At 37.5% G+C, this 18,671-nt stretch overlaps 1 protein-coding gene across 2 annotated transcripts in view; it reads left to right on the top strand.

Annotated features, from left to right (window-relative positions):
- Positions 1 to 2,164: 2,164 nt before the first annotated feature.
- The window catches only part of Pdcd6ip (programmed cell death 6 interacting protein), a 76,019-nt gene continuing 59,512 nt past the window's right edge, over positions 2,165 to 18,671 (top strand). For both annotated transcript variants that reach the window (XM_004635260.3, XM_004635259.3), the window contains exons 1-3: positions 2,165 to 2,496; positions 13,318 to 13,372; positions 14,838 to 14,907. In XM_004635260.3, the coding sequence (XP_004635317.1) occupies positions 2,288 to 2,496; positions 13,318 to 13,372; positions 14,838 to 14,907 (334 nt within the window). In that variant the 5' untranslated portion in view covers positions 2,165 to 2,287. The remainder of the gene's footprint in view (positions 2,497 to 13,317; positions 13,373 to 14,837; positions 14,908 to 18,671) is intronic.

Below are 18,671 nucleotides of genomic sequence, written 5' to 3'. Positions count from 1 at the left end.
CTTTGAAGTGTTCCTTCAATCCTGAGGGTTTAAAAACAATTTGTATGCTGACTACCAAACAAGATCTCTGGGGAGTTCTAATCTTATACTACAGGGATATTCATATATATAAAATTATCACTTTAATACCTAGATGTAAAAGCAAATAATCTTCATTTATGAGTTATCCCCTGGTCTTCCCTATATCAGTACCTAATCTCACCAACCACCCAGATGTTTACATCCACAAACCAGTTGCCATCTGCGAACTCTCCCCTTTTTCTATCCAGTTCATTGGTAAATTCTTCTGTTTTTAACTAAACAATGTGCTTCCATGCTGTCATAGTTGCCTTTCTCTAATGCATTCTCTACACACCAGGCAGAGTGGTTGCTTTATTTTAATACAGAATAGTTTAAAGATATTTTATAAATTGTGGTAAAATAAGCTTTTATTATAAGAAGCATATGCTGTATGCTGCAAACAGAATACATAAAAGAAAATACGCATAAAGAAAATATGATGTTAACACTTTATAGTACAACTCATTTTTGTAGTACACAAATATACACGGTTTTTTTTAATGTATTTAGTACAGGGTCTACAGGGTCTCTCTACATAGATTGGACTCATGGTGATTTTCCTGTTTTCAGCCTCCCAAGTGCTGGGATTACAGGCACGTGCCACCACGCCCAGTCTCACATGTATTTTTTTAAAAAAGAAATAAGATATTGTAACAGAATGGCATTTTATAACTTACTTTTTTTTCCAGCTAATAATCTCTACCTTTCTACGATATAGTTTCATTTTATCTAGTAGTCCCTCTGTACTTAAATCTCAACTGAAAAATGTAATAGTTTGTATAGACCAGGATCCAGTTCAAATGGTAATGCCCTTTACCTTTCTTTGCACAAAGCAGTTGATTTGTTTCATGATAATAAATCGTTGAAGAAATATGACAGTTATCTTCAGGACTATATCACCTTCTAAATTTTCTTGGTTATTTTTTCTGGTACTACCTGTTTGTTCATCCACTGTGTTTATTATGTGTTAGACACAAGCTGAGGATTTTCACCTGGAATATATCAGCAATGGTATTGTGTAGTTCATATTACATTCCATTAGGAGACTATCAGATTGAGCTACAGGGTAGCCTTTTTAAAGGTATAAAAGGTAAATTGTTTAAGTGCCATTTATAGCTTTTTTGCATACTGACAAAACAAATTCTTTTAACTTGGCTCAGAAGGTTTTGAACTATTAAATACCTGCTTAGTCTTTCAACTTTGATTCTGTTCTCTATTTTTTAAAAAATCCTTTGGAACTGGGTACTGAGCCAAGGGCCTCTGGATGTTAGGCAAGAATCTATCTATCTATCTATCTATCTATCTATCTATATATTTTTTTTTAGCGCACAGTATTTTACTTGCAGCACGGTCTCCTTAGGGTGTCCAGGCTGGCCTTGAACTTGCCATCCTTTTCTCTCAGCTTCTCCAGTAGCTGGAAATTACAGGCACGTGCCACTTACTCTCCTACTTTTTAAGTTTTTACTTTAAAATTTTTCTTTACAAAATTTGTTTCTACTTCCTGGCCATAGGAAATGCCGTTTGTCTGAGAGGCTCCCCCTTGCCTAGCAGTGCCTCTCCACTTACAACATGAGGCATCTTTCTAAACTACAAAGAACTGCTCAGAGAACCTGTTCAGGAGACCCTCTTCTTTAATCAACTTGTTTAAAATTTGCTTCTTACGAGAGCGTGAAAATCTTAAATCTGAAGCACTGTTATTTTCCTCTCCTGTTTTATTTTTTTTTTAATCTTACGAGGCTCTTCCCCAAGTCTGTAATCTGCACACAGGCAGAGACGGCGCCAATTGTCTGCACACACTAGACCGTGGATAGGAGCTGAATGAACCATCGAAGACCACAGTAACCCTGGGGCTGCAAGGCTGTGGGCAAGCGGAAGGACACGAACAATGCACAGGTAAGTTGTTCAAATGGAGGAATAAGTTACTCTTACGTGAAAGTGCTGCGTGGACTTACGCCGACAGCAGGGAAGGCGAGCACAGCGCAGAGAAAGTGCGTGCGCCAAGGTGCGCCCAGGTAGGCGGCGTCGCCGCGGTACTCTTACGTGCGCCTGCGCCGGAGTGCGCCTGCGCCTGCGCTCCCGGAAGTGACCAGATCCGAAGCGCAAGCCGAGCGCACGTCCGTCAGCCCGTCGGTCCGCTGGTCCGCCGCCCGGTTCCCAAGCGCCTCGGCCCTCCTCTCCTCGCTGCCCCGCCGTCTTTCTGGCCCAGACTGTGGCCAGGGTGCTCATCATGGCGACATTCATCTCGGTGCAGCTGAAAAAGACCTCGGAGGTGGACTTGGCTAAGCCGCTGGTGAAGTTCATCCAGCAGACCTACCCGAGCGGCGGGGAGGAGCAGGCCCAGTACTGCCGCGCGGCCGAGGAGCTCAGCAAGCTGCGCCGCACCGCCCTGGGCCGCCCGCTGGACAAGCACGAGGGCGCGCTCGAGACGCTCCTGAGGTGGGCGCGGGGCCGGAGGGGGGAGGTCGTCCAGCCCGCCGCCCCAGCCGCCTCCCTTTCTGCTTCCCTCCCTCGAGTCTCGGGTCCGCGGTGCGGCCGAACCGCCCCGAACCGCCCCGCCCCGGCCGGGCCAGGCGCGTAGGTGTGGTTTGCATTCTTTCCCGGTGAGCGGGCCTGACCCTGCTGGCTGGAAATAACCCTGCCTTCTGTCCTGCCCGCCCGCCCCTGCCTTGAGTGGCCCGGGCTCCCTACGTGGGAGGAGTAATCAGCGTCGTACTAATCGCTCTCATTAACTAGTTTTCGTTTTTCTTCGAGACTCTTAACGAAACGCTTTCTCCTCCCCTTTTTGCTGTCACGTCTTAGGACTTACTTCCTGGGCCAGATCTCAATTTCATAATAGTGGTTGGTTTAGGGAAGTGGGGGAATTGGGACACTGAACCAAATAGCTCTTTTAGTGGTTACTACATTGTTAACTTGAAATGATTCATCTTAAGTTCAAAGTAGACGACAGATGGAGAATTCTAAGTGATTGAGATAAAGGTTGAGTGACAATCTTCACATAGGCTGCTTAAAATTAGTTTACAAAAAAAAAAGTAAATAAAATTAGTTTACAACCAAGTGCACATGGTGGAATAAATTTATTTTAGTAAATGTTTATCGATTTCATTTTGTATTTACTTTTATTTCTTGGTTTATTTGAGAACAGGACTGGCCATAGTTCAGACTGGCTTCGGAACTCACTAATTAGCCAAACTGGCCTCCAACTCTCAAGGATCCTCCTGCCTCAGCCTCACAAGTGCTGGGATTACCTAGCAGGTTGCCCTGTGCCAAGCTAACCTCATTTTGTATTTAATGAGAGTTCTTTTAATGGTGGTTAACGGTTAAGAATGACAGAATGTTTGTGTAACATCTTATGATCTTATTTCCTGTGTAATACATTCTCCTTGTTCACTGAAAGAAACATAGTTGTATTAATGTGCAAATATTAGAAACCCTGGTTAAACTAGCTGAAGGTAAGAAAAGACATTTTTGTGCCTGGAAATTTTGAGGAGATTCCTTCCTAAGCACCACTGGTGATTTTGCCTCCACAATCCTTTTTTCTTAGGTGAGTTTTGTTTTTGTATTGAGAAGTGGCCACTAGCAGCCCTTAGAGTAATATAGGACCATAACACTATACTTTTTCCTTAGGTCTGTTGAGGGTCCACTGAGACCTCTAATTTGGTTGGTTTGTAGCCATTTGTAATGGGAATAAAATTCAGTGTTCTTTGCTGAGGTTATCCCTCTTGATTTAACTTCTTCATTCCCCCATCTGGCAAAGCAAAATTAATTTGGACAGGGGAATGATTAGGTTTGCAAAATGAAGAGATTGAACAGATTGCTCAGAAGTTATGACTGCATTATCAGTTTTAAAGCTAAAATTGTTGGGCTTCAGGGATTATTGGTCAGATACTTAAACACTTTTTTGAATTAACCCAGGAATAGTTGGCATTTTCCTTTTTCTATCTCTCAGCTTTTTCTTGCTTTCTCTGTCTCTGCCTCTGTCTCTTGTTACTCTGTGTGTCCGTGTGTCTGTCTCTCTCTCTCTCTCTCTCTCTCTCTCTCTCTCTCTCTCTTCTCTCTCTTCTCTCTCTCTCGGTTTCTTGAGACGAAGTCCAGCTTTCGTAGTCCAGGCTGACCTTCAACTCACCATATAATCATGTTGGCCTTAAATTTGAGATCCTCCTCCCTCAGCTTTTGAGTGCCGGATTTATAGACATGTATCTACACCCAGCCCACTTGGCCATTCATTAGGGTTAAAAAATCTTCAAAACAACTTTTATGTAGACTAAGTAACATTCAGTGGGGATTTTCATTTAGAAGTTGTGTTTTTTGTGGAACCGGGGATTGAACTCAGGCTCTTGTGCTTGCCAGGGAAGCGCCTATTCTACTGAACCATCTCCCCTGCCCACATTTAGAAATTTTCAGAACACAGCCAACAGCCAACTATGGTGTTATGTGCCTGCTTGGGAGGCTGAGGTCGGAAGATCGCAGGTTTGAGGCAGGCCTGGGTAATTTAGTAAGGTCTTATCACAAAAAATAGAAAGGGCTGGGTTGTAGCTCAGTGATAGAGCACACCAGTGTTCAGTCCCCAGTTACATATTTTTAAAAAAGGACTATTTGTGATACAGTGAACCTTAACAATATTTTGTTGAATATATTAGGTTTTGTTTCCAGTTTAGGATCTTCAGAGGCATTTGTTTCGTGATTTTAAAATAATAATGATAGTGGATAATTCAGATAAGCATTCTTCTGGGAGCTTTAGAAGGTCATTCCTTTGTTCATTTCTTTTACTAGCATGAGTGTGGGGACTTTGGTAGAACTATTGTAGAGATGGTCTCTTTGCAATTATATATCTTTAGGCACTTGAGTATATAATCCTCACCTAGCATAGTCATTCAACAAATATTCAGGTTTTCTTTTCTTTTTACTCTTTCAGTGGTTTTTTGTGGGGAGGGGACATGGGATGTGTGGTGCTGGGAATTGAACCTTGGTTCCTGTGCTTGCCTAAGCAGGCACTTTAGACTGCTGAGCTATCTTGCTGGCCGTGGTTTTTTTTTTTTTTTTTTTTAAATCTAATACATTTTGTAATGAAATTGTGTGCAAAAATTCTTTGGGTATCCTATTCTTTTTTTTTTTTTTTTGCGGAACCGGGGATTGAACTCAGGCCCTTGCACTTGCCAGGGAAGCACTTATTCTACTGAGCCATCTCCCCGGCCCTGGGTATCCTATTCTTGAATCAGATATTTCTTGAGTATAGTTAGGATAATTGTCACATAGTTCTGAGATACTCAAATCAAGCAGAATGTGTTATTTTCAAAACTTGTTTGATAAATATATAAAATGTATGTTAATTTATATTTTTAGCTTAATGAACTTCTAAATAACAAACTGAAAAATATGGCTTGATTCCTGAAAAATAAATGCTATGTAGTGTTTGCTGGTGCACAGCTCTGCCTACAGCTCAGATGATTTACTTTTTTATGAGTAACTTCTTATTTTATTTCGTAAAATACACATAAATGTGTATGATGCTAATAGAAATGGTTACTTAAAAACTAATTTATATAACACTTTATAAAATGGCTTTACTAAAAAATGGTTAGAAGGGCTGTGGTACTCAGGGTGATCATGTGGGAATCCTATTGGTTTATTTTGGTTTTGGAAATACACATACAGCATTGTTGTCATTTGTGGTAATGATTTTATTTAGAGAGAAAGCCTTCAGTTTCCTTCCATGAAACTGCCTGGTCAGTTTCCTGAAATTTGTTCAGAATGAATGTCAGTTGAGAATCTCAACAATCATGTATATAGTTTTACCTTTTATCAGTAATATGATATTTGTGGACTGGGTAGATGGCTCAGTGGAATAAGTGCTTCCCTGACAAGCGCAAGGGCCTGAGTTCAATTCCCGGTTCTGCCAAAAAAAAAAAGTAATATATTTGTGTTAGGATTAGGTTCAAAATCTTACATTGTAGATCCTAAATTATCAGGGAGTTAAATTAAGATTTTCATTCTTATGGAGGCTCTAGTAGTTCAGGGATTGTAGTTCTGTGAAGTTCTAATTTAGGGCTCAGACTTCTTTCAGCTCAGTAAAACATAAAGAGTATGGTCCTTGCTCTAATGGCCAGAGTAGCACTTGTACTCTTTTCAGACAGTAGGGGGAAGAAGAAAGAAAGTTATAGGGCTCAGGTTCCAAGTTGTTTTCTGAAAACTGCCCCAATATGTCTTGATTATTTGTTATTGGCCATTATGTAAACCCCCATCTAAGAAAAAGTTTTCATTATGAGTAGCTTACACTGGCCAGAAATCTGAGTTTCCGTTAGTAAGGGAGATGGGATCATCCCTGCTTTGAAGTGCTTGATATTCCTAACAGTTTCTTTTGAGTGAACCTGTCCTTAGGTGGAGGATCTGGGAGCCTGAAGGTTATTTTCATCCACATTGTGTCTTTTCAGTTGCAGGTGGAAAATTCTGTCCTTTATGGTACCACATGCTTCTTAATTCAGGTTCTTGTTGGCTTCCTTAATATGATTGGGCTTGTTTGATGGCTCCCTTCCAAGTTTGTAGGCAATTTAGATTGCAGCTTTTTCAGGTATCACTCACTTTTTCACTTTTTGAAAATATTGTTGAAATCTCCTTTATCCTTGCATGTTGAACTTTTTTGGGAGGATGTTGAACTATGAAGATGCTAAGCTCATGTCTTTTAACACTGAGCTGTTTACCTCGTTTTTGGAGATAAGATTCAACAATGTGTAGTTCAACCTGGACTTGAATTTAGATCCTTCTGCTTCAGCCTCCCCAGTGCTGGGATTACAGATGTATTGTGTCACACACCCAGCCTGAATTACATTTTTAATTTTTTTTTAAGTGGTGTTTTGAGAGGGAGTAGAAAATAATCTTCATTCAGATCTCTTTTGTTTAACAGGAAGAGGAGGCTATCAGCTTTCTAACAGTGGTTGTTTATATTCGTATCAAGAGGTGTATGTGAATTGATTTTTTTTTTTTTTTTTCAATTTTTCCTGCTTGTTGCTACTCACTGACTGTTAAGTTAAATTGCTGCCAGGTATGGTGGCTTCTACCTGTAATTACACCTGCTTGAAGATGGAGGTAGGAAGATTGCAAGCTTGAAGCCAGCCTGGGCAATTTAGTGAGATCTTGTCTCAAAATAAAAACAGAGCTGAGTTGTCATTTAAGAGTAGAATGCGGGGCCAGGGAGATGGCTCAGTGGAATAAGCGCTTCCCTGGCAAGCGCAAGGGCCTGAGTTCAATCCCCGGTTCCGCAAAAAAAAAAAAAAAAGAGTAGAATGCTTGGGCCAGGGATAGAGCTCAGTGGCCTAAGCACCTGCCTGGCAAGCTCAAGGTCCCTAGTTGGATCTCCAGTGAGTAGATTGCATGCCTAGCCCTGGGTTCAATCCTGGTACGGGGCTGGGAGAGGGAAAGAAGTGGAATTCAAACTGAGGGATGTTAGAGGTGAAAGCCTGAGTTTTGCCCACTGTAGCTTTGTATGTTTTGAAGACTTTAAATTTTAATTAAGTGGATAGGAAGAAATTCACTTATTTCTGCATTTTTCTTCTGTTATCTGGCTTTGTATATGTGTTTTCCATCTTTCTACCTCTGGAAAACTTGCACAGAGGGAAATAATGTTGCAGACCAGTGTATGCTGATACAGTAAAACCCAATTTCATGATAAAGAGAAAAATGTAATAGATTTTCTTCTATTTGTGATTTTTCTTTCTAGGGAACTTTGATATCTGAGAAGATGGGTGAAAAGTAGTGGACTTATATGAAGGAATGTTTGGTTCTTCGGGAACAGCATTTGGCCTGTGCCAACTGCAGTTAGCAGTAGTTGTTTTTTTTTTTATTAAGTGTTGGCTAATCTCTTCTGTTGGAGTTTATTTCCTACTAATTAGCCATTGTTGCTTTCCAGTGACTGTCTTTCCTTGTACTTGTTCCATCTTCTGTAAGCTGACCTAAGACAGTGATTTTACTTTGAGGATTTCACCTTATAGCTTCTAGTCATTTAAATCTATATTATAAATGAACTTTTCCCATACAACTCAAGTTTTTTTTTTCCCCCAAAATTTTATTGGGGGAAAACTACAAAACATTTACAGTACAATGTTTACAGTCACAATTTGTAGTGAACTGATTCCCCAAATATATTACAACTCAAGTTGACTTATCTTGTTACATTTAAAGCCTACTTCTGTCAAAGTAGTCCAGAGTACATACATAGTGCTCCAACTGTACCTGCGAACTAAGCTACTGCTGATTCTGCTGTCCAGGAAAGCTCAAGACTTTCCTGCCTTTCTACATGGAAAAAAAATAATACAAGTTTTAGCATTCTTGGTAATTAAACAAGGCATATTCGTGTACTAGATACCATTTCAGCACTAAGACGTGGCCTCTTCACTTTATAGCTATAAAAAAGTGGTAAAAAATCTTTTCTTTTTGTGCAGTTGAACCCATCCTACATTCAAATTCTCTCAAGCACTAATAAAATACTTATTTGGTTGAGGAAGATTAAGGCAAGTTTGGGCCCTTCTGAAGGCACTGTGAGACTGTCCCCCTAGTATTTATTGCTGCGTGTCTTTATACTCAAGAGTTAGTCACAGTAGAGCTGGTGGAATCAGAAAACAGAACTTTTTTTGCCAGTTTTAAGGTTGGCATTGGCAAAACACGCCACATATAAGTCTGATTGCAGTGTGGTCTTTTTTTTTCCCCTAAAAGTGGATGGGCTACAACCATTATATATTCTAAGAAAACTCAGATATCTGTCAAACTATTTCCACAGCATCGAGATAGATTTCTATAAAGAAATCATGAAATCTTTCGCAATTTACGTAAACAAAGAAAGAAATTGAAATAAATACTACATACAATCTCTTAAATTAAAATTTTTACTCATTTACAATAAAATAACCAAGTGAAGTTACAAAAGGCATATATTACTATGAAAAGAACATACACTCCACATTTTGCTGATTAATAATGGCAATCATAATTTAGCATAATGAAAGAATATATATTGCTTTTCATCATACTTGATAAATACAGTATGAACAAAAATTTCAAATGTATACTTTTCACAAGATAATAAATAAGTTAAATAGTTTTCTCACATTGAGTTGTGCAGTGGTGCAAATCAACTCAACAACTAAAAATTCAGCAACAACTCAAGTTTTCTAAGGATGTTAAAGCTTTGGAGTGCAGAAAATAAGTATAAAATTTTTAGGACATTAGACTGTTCTTTTCTTTTTTTCTTTTCCCATAATTTTATTGATAAACAAATAGCAATGAGACAGTTTCAAATCAAATTGGTAGGACAGTTTCAATAATTAACACATTGCATACCTTCTTCCTAATGGTTAATTGCTGTACAAGATGCAGACATGATAGACTGTTCTTTTCTTGAACTATTTGCTAAGCAAGTTACTCCCCCCTACTTTCTTGCTTATTTCAAGATAGAAGAAGTTAGTAAATAAGGTCTACATAGCTGCCTGTTTTTTTTTTTTTTTTTTCCTTTTTTCAGTACTGGACATTAAAACTAGGGCCTTTACATTGAGCTATAGCCCTGGTCTTTTAAAATTTTTAATTTTGAGAGAGAATCTTGCAAAGTTGCCTGGGCTCAGACTTCTGATTTTTCTGTCTCAGCCTCCCAGTGTGCTGGGATTGTAGGTATGTACTACCATACCTGTTGTTATTTCTTTGACTTCTTTTTCTTTTTCTTTTTTTCTTTCCCCCACTCACTTTATAGCTATGTTGGCTTCCCTGTAATTTCACATACATTCCAAGGCACAGTTTCATTCCAGAATGTTGGCACTGGCTTTCCCTAGACTTGTCCCTCCACAGTCGAGCTCACTCCAGTTATTTCCTTTAGGATTTCTTCATTCATGATGTTCTAAAATTAACAAAATGTAGCTAAATAACCGTCTTATTTAAAATGGCAGTCTCTTCGCTTCATTGTATACATACTTTATTACTCTTACCTGTTTTTCTCCTTAGTGCCAGTACTGTTCTGTATTTCTTTCCTTGTAAAAGCTTTACAAACACATATTTTTAAATGTATAGTGCCAACTTCCTTTGCCATAGGACTATGGTTTGTAGTAACTGCAGTTGAATTCAGGACCTTTGGACTAGGCAACATCTCCAAGTTTCCCCTCCTACCCCTTAAAAAAAAAACAAACAAAACTTCTTAAAATTTGAGACAAGATTTTGCTAAGTTGCCCCGGCTAAGCTCCAATTTGTGATTTTCCTTTTACAGCCTCATAGTGTTGGATTGTAGATAGGGACATTCTGCCATTCCTGGCATAAAGTCTTCTTTGAACAATGCAAGCTCAGAATAAAAAGTGAGAAATAAAGAGTAAAGGATTCAAATATAAAAGAAGAAAAATGGATGAAGGCCCAAAACTAAGAGATAATACAATTTAGTGACTTGAATGTACAATGAATATCCTGAGTTAAAGCCAGAGAGTTGGATAAGGGCTAGGTAATGCAAGACCTTATCAAAATGAAGTATAATGAGAATCATTTAAAGGGTTTCAAAGCTTAATACTTTATTTCCTAAATAGAAGTGTCCCCCCTACATAACTTACTTTTGGTAATCTGGAACAGTTTGTAGTTTTTTCCGTAACCTTGACATTTTTGAAAAGTATAAGCTACTTTATAGAATGTCCCTCAATAAGGCTTTGTTTTATATTTCCTTTTGATTTGTACATTTTTGCATAGGTATACTGGTGAATTGATGCTGAATTCTTTTTAGTGCATATTTGGAAAACATGATGTTGATGTGTCCTTTAATGGTCATATTATTTGTTATCATTTGCTTAAGATAGTGTTTGCTAGGTTTCCTGACTTTATAGTTGGTGAGTATGGTGTATTTTGTACATAGATACTTTAAATCTCTGTGAGAACCAAACCTGCTACTTTTAGTATCCATTGATGAATCATATAACAATCAGATATTCTCCTACTCTCAGAGGTGCCAATTAGCAATTTTTCTACCAATTATTCTAGATTTATTCATTGGCATTGTACAGTGGGGTGGAACTTTCTTTTCTCTGTTCATCTCTATTCAAAATACTGTTCATATTTTTTCAACAGATTGTGTTTGTAGGTGTTACTTATTTTATTTATTCTATTATGAGGTCCATAAAGCTAGTTTCTTTTAAGGAACATGGCCTTAATCATCTCTTTCTGTGTGTTTTGCCACCAGTTTATTGAGCTATGATTCACTTTCATCAAAAAAATCTTGTCTAAAATGATCTCTAGGGGCAGGGGAGATGGCTCAGTGGAATAAGCACTTCCCTGGCAAGCGCAAGGGCCTGAGTTCAATCCCTAGTTCCACCAAAAAAAAAAAAAAAGATCTCTAAAAGATGGTCACAGTTTACAGGGAAACAAAATTTTCAGTTCTGTATTTATAACATACCTTATGCTAGGTCTGTTAATATTTACTTAATCTTTTAAGGTTTCTGAGTTTTAGTGCATTTTCTGTCCCTTTCAGGCTGTGAATCTTTTTATTCAGGCACGCCTTCCTTTTACAACCTGTTTGTTCTGCTGCTGCTCTTTGCACCTATGCCTGAGCTGTTATAATCTTATAAGAGTCCTTACAAATGGCATCATAGAATTCTGAAAATCATTGTTGGCCTCTTTATCATCTACTGTGACAGGCATTGATTTAGATTAGCAAAATCCAATGTATGAAGACAGCGCTAACTTTTCAGTCACAGGTCTAACTTTCGTTAATCATTGTTTCTCTTGCCTGTAGAATTCTTGCCATCATCTCCTATATCTGAAGCTTTATCTTAGTTTTGAATACTTCATTGCTTTTTTTTTTTTTTTTTTAGACAGGATCTTGCTGTGTAGTTCATGCTGACCTTGAATTCATTATGTGATCCAGTCTTCTGGCCTTGAATTCACAATGTTCCTTCTGTTTCAGCCTTCTGAGTGTTGGAAGGTGTGTGCCACCTTATCTGCCCTGACTTCATCACTTTTTCGTATAGCAGGATATTTTGTATTGAGTCTTGAATCTTCTCAGTCTTACCCACAGAGTTAACCTTTTCTGTAAGGTTATAATGTATAAGAGCTTCTTTTGATGCAGGAAATGATTTATCTGGGCACAAGGTATGGTTAGGGATACTGTGAAGTATGACCATTTCCAGTCTTTCTTAGCATATATATTTAGGAATAACATACATATTTAAATTTTTTCCTCTACTACAAGAACAGATGAGTTCACATTGATACTTCCAGTCCAACCCCAAACGAACATCCTTGTCTCTTCCCATATTTATAATTCTTTGATAGTGTGAAATGTCTCATTGTCTTTTAATGTGTATATTCAGTTGCTCAGTTCTTCCGTAACCCAACACATGGCTATGCCAGCAAAAAGCTTAGTTTCAGACATTACTTGCTTATTCCCACTCACTTAACCCTGAAAATTTTCTCCCAGAAATGACTATTGGAAAGAGGCCTGAGGAAGGCCAGGGAAGATTTTAGGAATTAGGAAAGAGTAAGAAAGGATAGAAAAGAAGAAAAGATTAGAGGACATTTACAAAGCTTGGTCCTTACGCTCTTCCCCTTCCTCTCGTCAACTGGCTGAAAGATCACCCTGATGAGGGGGGAGACTGCTTCATGGTTAGCGAACATTCTGACTGCTGGGTGCAGAATATATTGGAAAGGAGAAAGACAGGAAGATTGGTTAGGAAACCTGGATCAGTTTACTGGGAAGAGATGAGCTATGTCAGCTTTGATGAGTTGTGTGGCAGTGCTGGACAAACCTAAAGAAGTGGACATACCTCAAGCACATTTGAAAGCTGATTATCTTTTTTGATCAGCAGTTTACCAGAGATACTGATTTCCAATGAATATAAATATTAATAATAAAGTATTTTAAGACATAGGTAATTTCCAGATTGCATGTTTACTTTTAGCCAGTAAAAATTGATACATTATTTTCTTTGTGCTCATAACTGAATTTTTTTTTTTTTTACTCACTATTTTTTAGTGCATACATTTTAACTTATGTTGGGGCGGGGGAGATCCTGAGTTCAGTCCCCTATACCACACACACATACACACACACACCCCCTCCAAAACCCAACTACTTTCCCATTTTAACTTCTGTCTTTATACCTTAACAGACGGCTCACTTGCCTTAAAGTAACTGATAAAATTGGTTCTGTAGGCCGTTCCAATTAAGCTACTCTGATAATAAACCAGTTGTATTTACATGAATGTGTCATATTTATTTCAGCTAATTACTGATTCTGATTTACTTTTTAGATACTATGATCAAATCTGTGCCATTGAACCCAAATTCCCATTTTCTGAAAATCAGGTAAGTCATTAGTTTAATTTTAAAGTCATATAGTAATTGTGAGTTACTCATTTCCTATCTGTGGTATCATTTTATTCAGATCAGTGGTTCTTCTACTACCTTTTATCTTTTAAAAGATAGTTTTACATTAATTAGAAATTTTTAGGTCTTGTCTGATAGAAACCTATGTCCTATGGAGGGTCTTCTGGAATTCTATTCATATAATTCTTCCTAGTCTTTAGGGGCTCATACAGAGCATAGAACTATTTTACATTAATAGGGGATCTAGAGATTGATTAATATGACTTGTTATGTCCTTCTCTGTGACTTTCTTAGAATTAAGGAAACTATAACTCAGAAATTACTACTCTGGGTTTAGTGGTTAAAAAATTACTGGCACGTTATATTTACATATATATTTGCAAATATTGTTCTGGTTGATGTTATAATATTATAAGCTCAACTGTGTTTCTTCCTAAAGTGTAGTTGTTGAAAATACAGACGATTTTGTACAGTTTTTTTGATATTTGGGAGACTTGCTAAGAGGCTTTTTTTTCCCCCCCAGTACTGGAGTATATGGAACTTTGACAATGAGCTATATACCCAGTCTTTTTTAAAAAATTATTTTGAGACAGATTTTGCCAAGTCTAGGGTCGGACTTGTGATTTTTCTCTCTTAGTTTTCCAGAATGCTGGAATTATAGGTCTGTGCCACTGTGCCTTGCTCTAATAAAAGTTTTTATAGTATGTGGTACTTCTGAATTTCAAAATAGTGTAAGAAAAATACACATTTTTTAAACAAGTTTTTATAGGTGAAATAATTTTATATTGAGATTTTCTTTATAGTGTTCCATAAAAATGTGTATGTGGAGCTGTGACGGAGTGAGGGGCGGGAAGCTGGGGAGCCTATGAACAAGAGGAGCAGAAGGAAAGCTGCTGATAGGTTGTGAGAGTTTATTGTGCTAATCTTTCTGTTTTTGTGTATGTTTGAGGTTTTTCCTACTCCAGAGTTAGAATTTTTTGTGTGTGTTTGGTGTAATACATAAGTTAAGTGAGGTGAAGATCTTATATGTTAATGTAAAAAATAAAATCTCTCATCTTCTCAAAGAAACCATTGTTCACCTTTTGTAATGGCTGTTTTTAGTTTTATCTTCTACCAAACCTGTGGTGTTTTGTTTTATTTTATTTTTTTTCTCTTACTTGGCAAGTATTTATTAAGAGCTTGTTCTGTTGAAGCCATGGTACATTTTTCAATAGGATAGTGTTTATGGTTACAGATACAGTGATTAGTTGGAGTATCCTTGTGCCAGTATTCTGCTTTACAAAATTTATGATACAGAAGGAAAATTAGTTGATTAACTACAGAAGATATTTTAGACAGGTTCATCTTTTGTTTTCTTTCCTTGTAGATTTTTCTTTAAAAGAGACTTACCATTTAATGAGCTCCAAGATGGTAAAATAATTTTGTTTTTTCCCATTCTATTTAGATATGCTTGACATTCACCTGGAAGGATGCTTTTGATAAAGGTTCACTTTTTGGAGGATCTGTAAAATTGGGTATGTATTTTTAATAGAAATGATATGAAATACAGTCAATATTTTGTATGTTTTTAGTTTTAAAATTGTTCTAGTGATTCTTTGTAAGTACTAATTTTTTTACATTTCATTTTCTTAAACTTTTAATGCTATTTCAAAATATTTGTACAGAGCCTATGCCTTGCCAGGCACTGTCCTAGTTGTAAAAATGAGTAAGACTGTTGTGTTCAGTGTGTTTAGGACGATAGTTGATCATCGTAAAGTCTTACTGTGTACTGTGTGATATCTGCTGCATGGTGTTTTGTTCTGTGACACAGTGTGGATATAATAGTGGTCCTCATGGATTATGCTGTCTCTTGATATAGTCATCTTAGTTTGTGTATCATCTGATGTTCACATATATTCTGGTTTTAAGTTTCACAGTGTAGTTTACACAGGTCTTGGACTCACCATGTAGCTCAGGCTTGCCTTAAACTCATGATCCTCTTGTCTCCACTTCTTGAATGCTGGGATTATAGGCACTGGCCCCCATTCTCAACCCACATGTCTCCTATGATATTTGCAAAATGATACTATCATCTGTGAACTTGATTCTTAGAATGTATTCCTGTCATTAAGTGAGGCATGGCTTTATATTAGTCTTTGGACAAACTGTTTGGAGCATAAAAGGGGATAAAGTTAATTCTTGCTGTTGAAAACAAGTGGTATTTGGATCAGGTGTTGAAAGACCTGAATTTGTTTTTTTCCAGGCAGAAATTAATAATACAAATATGACATAACCAAAGGTCAAAATGGCATCTCTTACGTGTCTTAATTTCCTCATTTGTGGGACTACTGTATAGATTAAAAAAGTGAAAATATGTGAAGTCTTTGGAATAGTGCTAAGTATTAGGTACAGTGAATGATAATCAGTAATATTTTGTTATATATATGTACACGCATATATATAAAAATGTATGATGCACCTGCACAGTGAATGGTAATCAATAATATTTTGTTATATATATGTATAAATGTATGATACACCTGCATGAATGCCCAGCTTTTGTCTTGCTTGAACAGTGTTGTATGAAGAGTAATTGTCTTGTACCACATAGAAAATATAGAGTATAGTTAATGTATTTAATTACAAAATTTTTTTTTAAATAATTTAGGGCTGGTGAGATAGCTCAGTGCACTAAGTGCCTGCTTAGGCAAGCACAGAGACCAGGGTTTGATTCCTGGCACCACGTGCCGTGCCGGCTCCACCCCCTGCGTGACGAGCATATGCCTGTAATCCCAGTGGTTGGGAGGCTGAAAACAGGAGGATCACTGAGTCTGAGCTGCATTGTGAGATGCTTACCAAATACATTAAATTGAAAAAATTTTTTAAAAAATGTATTCAGTAAGTTTAATAAAAAGAAATGTGTCTGCCTAATTGCTATAAGTACCTAACTTTATAGGGACACTCATCTACAGTTGGGTTGAAATACTGTTACTGGTAATTGCTGTGTTTTACTCCAACTCATGCATGCAGATTTCCATTCGGCTGGCTGTGGGAATGGGCACAGGAGGAAAAAAGGCACTGTTCTTGTCAATTGAGCGAGTTAACTTAGAAGATTGAGTGACTTCCTAAAGTAATATTACTAGAATTTAATGAAGCTGAGATAATGAATCCAGGAAGCCTAAACCAGTGACTGGAAGGAAACAGCCGTTTTTGGCGAGAGATAATGAGGTTAATTAGATCAGGTAGTAGATATGGTTTAGAGTAGAAGATTCAGGCTTAGGAGACATTTCAGAGGTGAGATTAATTAGATTTGTTGACAGAGGGGAGGGGATAAACTGTTTGGATGTTTATTCCTTTTTTGGATTTGACTTTTCTGTTTTATGTTTGGATAGAAATATTTTCCTGGCATTAGGAAATAATAGGTTTAAAGCTCAAAAAAGATAGAGATGTAGGTATGAAAACCATTGCCACTAGATGATAATAAACTTATCCCTTCTTTGGATAATAGAGAAGTTTGAAAATCGGAGTAAGTATAATCATAGGAAGTACAGGAAGAAGGTCTAGGAATGAGGCTGCAAGAAAGCTTTCAGATTTTAAAAGAACTAGGAAATATTAGATTCGTGGAGTTTTTTTGCACCAGGTGGGTGATTATGTTGCTGAGCTATATCCCTGGCCCACTAGAAGAGTTTTGATGGTGATGTAGTTCAGTCAGGTTCCTAAACCAGACTAATTTACTCTGTGCAAAAATTAAATATGTATAGAGTGTCCTACAGGTGACGGGTGGAAATTGGGGTGGGGCTGGAATTAGTGTCTTTGAAAATACCTCTAGGTGACTCCACTGGTTGTATAGGTTGAGACATTGACAGAGTCATTGTGGCAAAGGTAAGGTTTGTCTTAGTTACTGTCCTTATTGCTAGTACAAATACGTGACGCCTGTAACTTGCAGGCGGTGAACTTTATTTGGCTCATGGTTGTAGTCTGTAATTGGCTAGATTCAAGGGAAAATGATGTGACACAGGGACATAGCAGAGGAAGAGTTGCTCACGTGATGGTAATCAGGAAATAGAGAAAGGAGTAAAGGGAAGGAGATAAAAAGTTTTCTAGACCACACCTCCAGGGACCTGCGTATTAACTGTAATGCCTCCATAATTCAGTCAACATCTGCAAGCCCTGCCCCTGAAGTATGAGGCTTGGAGGGGGGCAGGATGAAGGACATCTAGATGTACAGTATAAGAGCAAATGAGGTTGAAAAGGTCCTGGATTTGACAGAGAGCATTTAGTAGGAGCAAGCTGAAGAAGTCAGGGAGTAGACATGAGGTAAGGAAGTGTAAATAGCAAGTGTGGGTTGCTCTTTTGAAGACATTTGCAGTAAAGATTAAGGGACAAAGGAACATTATGCTGAAGAGGAAGCAAGGTGAAGCAAAGTGTTTTTAATGCTGTTGTGACTTAAGCAAATTAGTGGGCTGAGAATAAGGAACAGATGACAGGAAACTAGGATATACTAGAGTGAGAGTTGAATGATGACCCATGTTTCTAGAAAAGGGAAGCAAAAAGTTAAGAGCATAAATAAGGAAGTGATTCTTGGAGGCTATTTTTAGCAGCAAAAATGGAAATTAAATGTCTTTCATTAATATTACCCACTCAGAATATTACATAGTTTAGGAGACTAAGTGATAATGTAAATATGTATATGTTAACATGCAAAGCCATATCCATAGAATATACACATTTAGGGTGTCTTGAGTTAGTTTCCTTGGGTGCGACATCATTAAAATCCAACATGTTTCTCCTCCCTGGAGAAGTATGAAGCTTGTCAAAAGTTATGTATGAGCACATATAAGGTTTTTTTTTTTAAATATAAAAAAATTAGCTTAACTCTATAGGTAGAATATTGATTTTAAGTTTGTTTGGTGTTCTTTTTTTAAATGTTTGAATTTTAGAAAAACTTAAAACCATGTGACTCAATTTGAAGAACTCACCGAAAAAGAAGAAATCATGAAAAACAAACAGTTGAATAATATGAAGAAAGTATTCTTCAAAGAAAGGTGTCACTATGTAGTCCATGCTGGCCTTGAATGCACTATATAGTGTAGGCTGACCTCAAACTCACAGTGATCCTCCTGCCTCAGCCTCTTTTTTTTTTTCCAAGTTTTATTGATAAACAGATAGCAATGAGACAGTTTCAAATCAAATTGGAAGTACAGTTTCAACAAATATTACACTGCATATATTCTTCTTAGTGGTTAATTGCTGTACAAGATGCGGACTTGTGATCCTATTTACAAACACCATTAGAACA

This window comes from Octodon degus, unplaced genomic scaffold (genome assembly GCF_000260255.1).
Source record: "Octodon degus isolate 3935 unplaced genomic scaffold, OctDeg1.0 scaffold00071, whole genome shotgun sequence".
NCBI lineage: Eukaryota > Metazoa > Chordata > Mammalia > Rodentia > Octodontidae > Octodon > Octodon degus.
The sequence above is the reverse complement of the archived record's forward strand: the minus strand, read 5'-3'. Positions and strand labels throughout refer to the sequence as shown.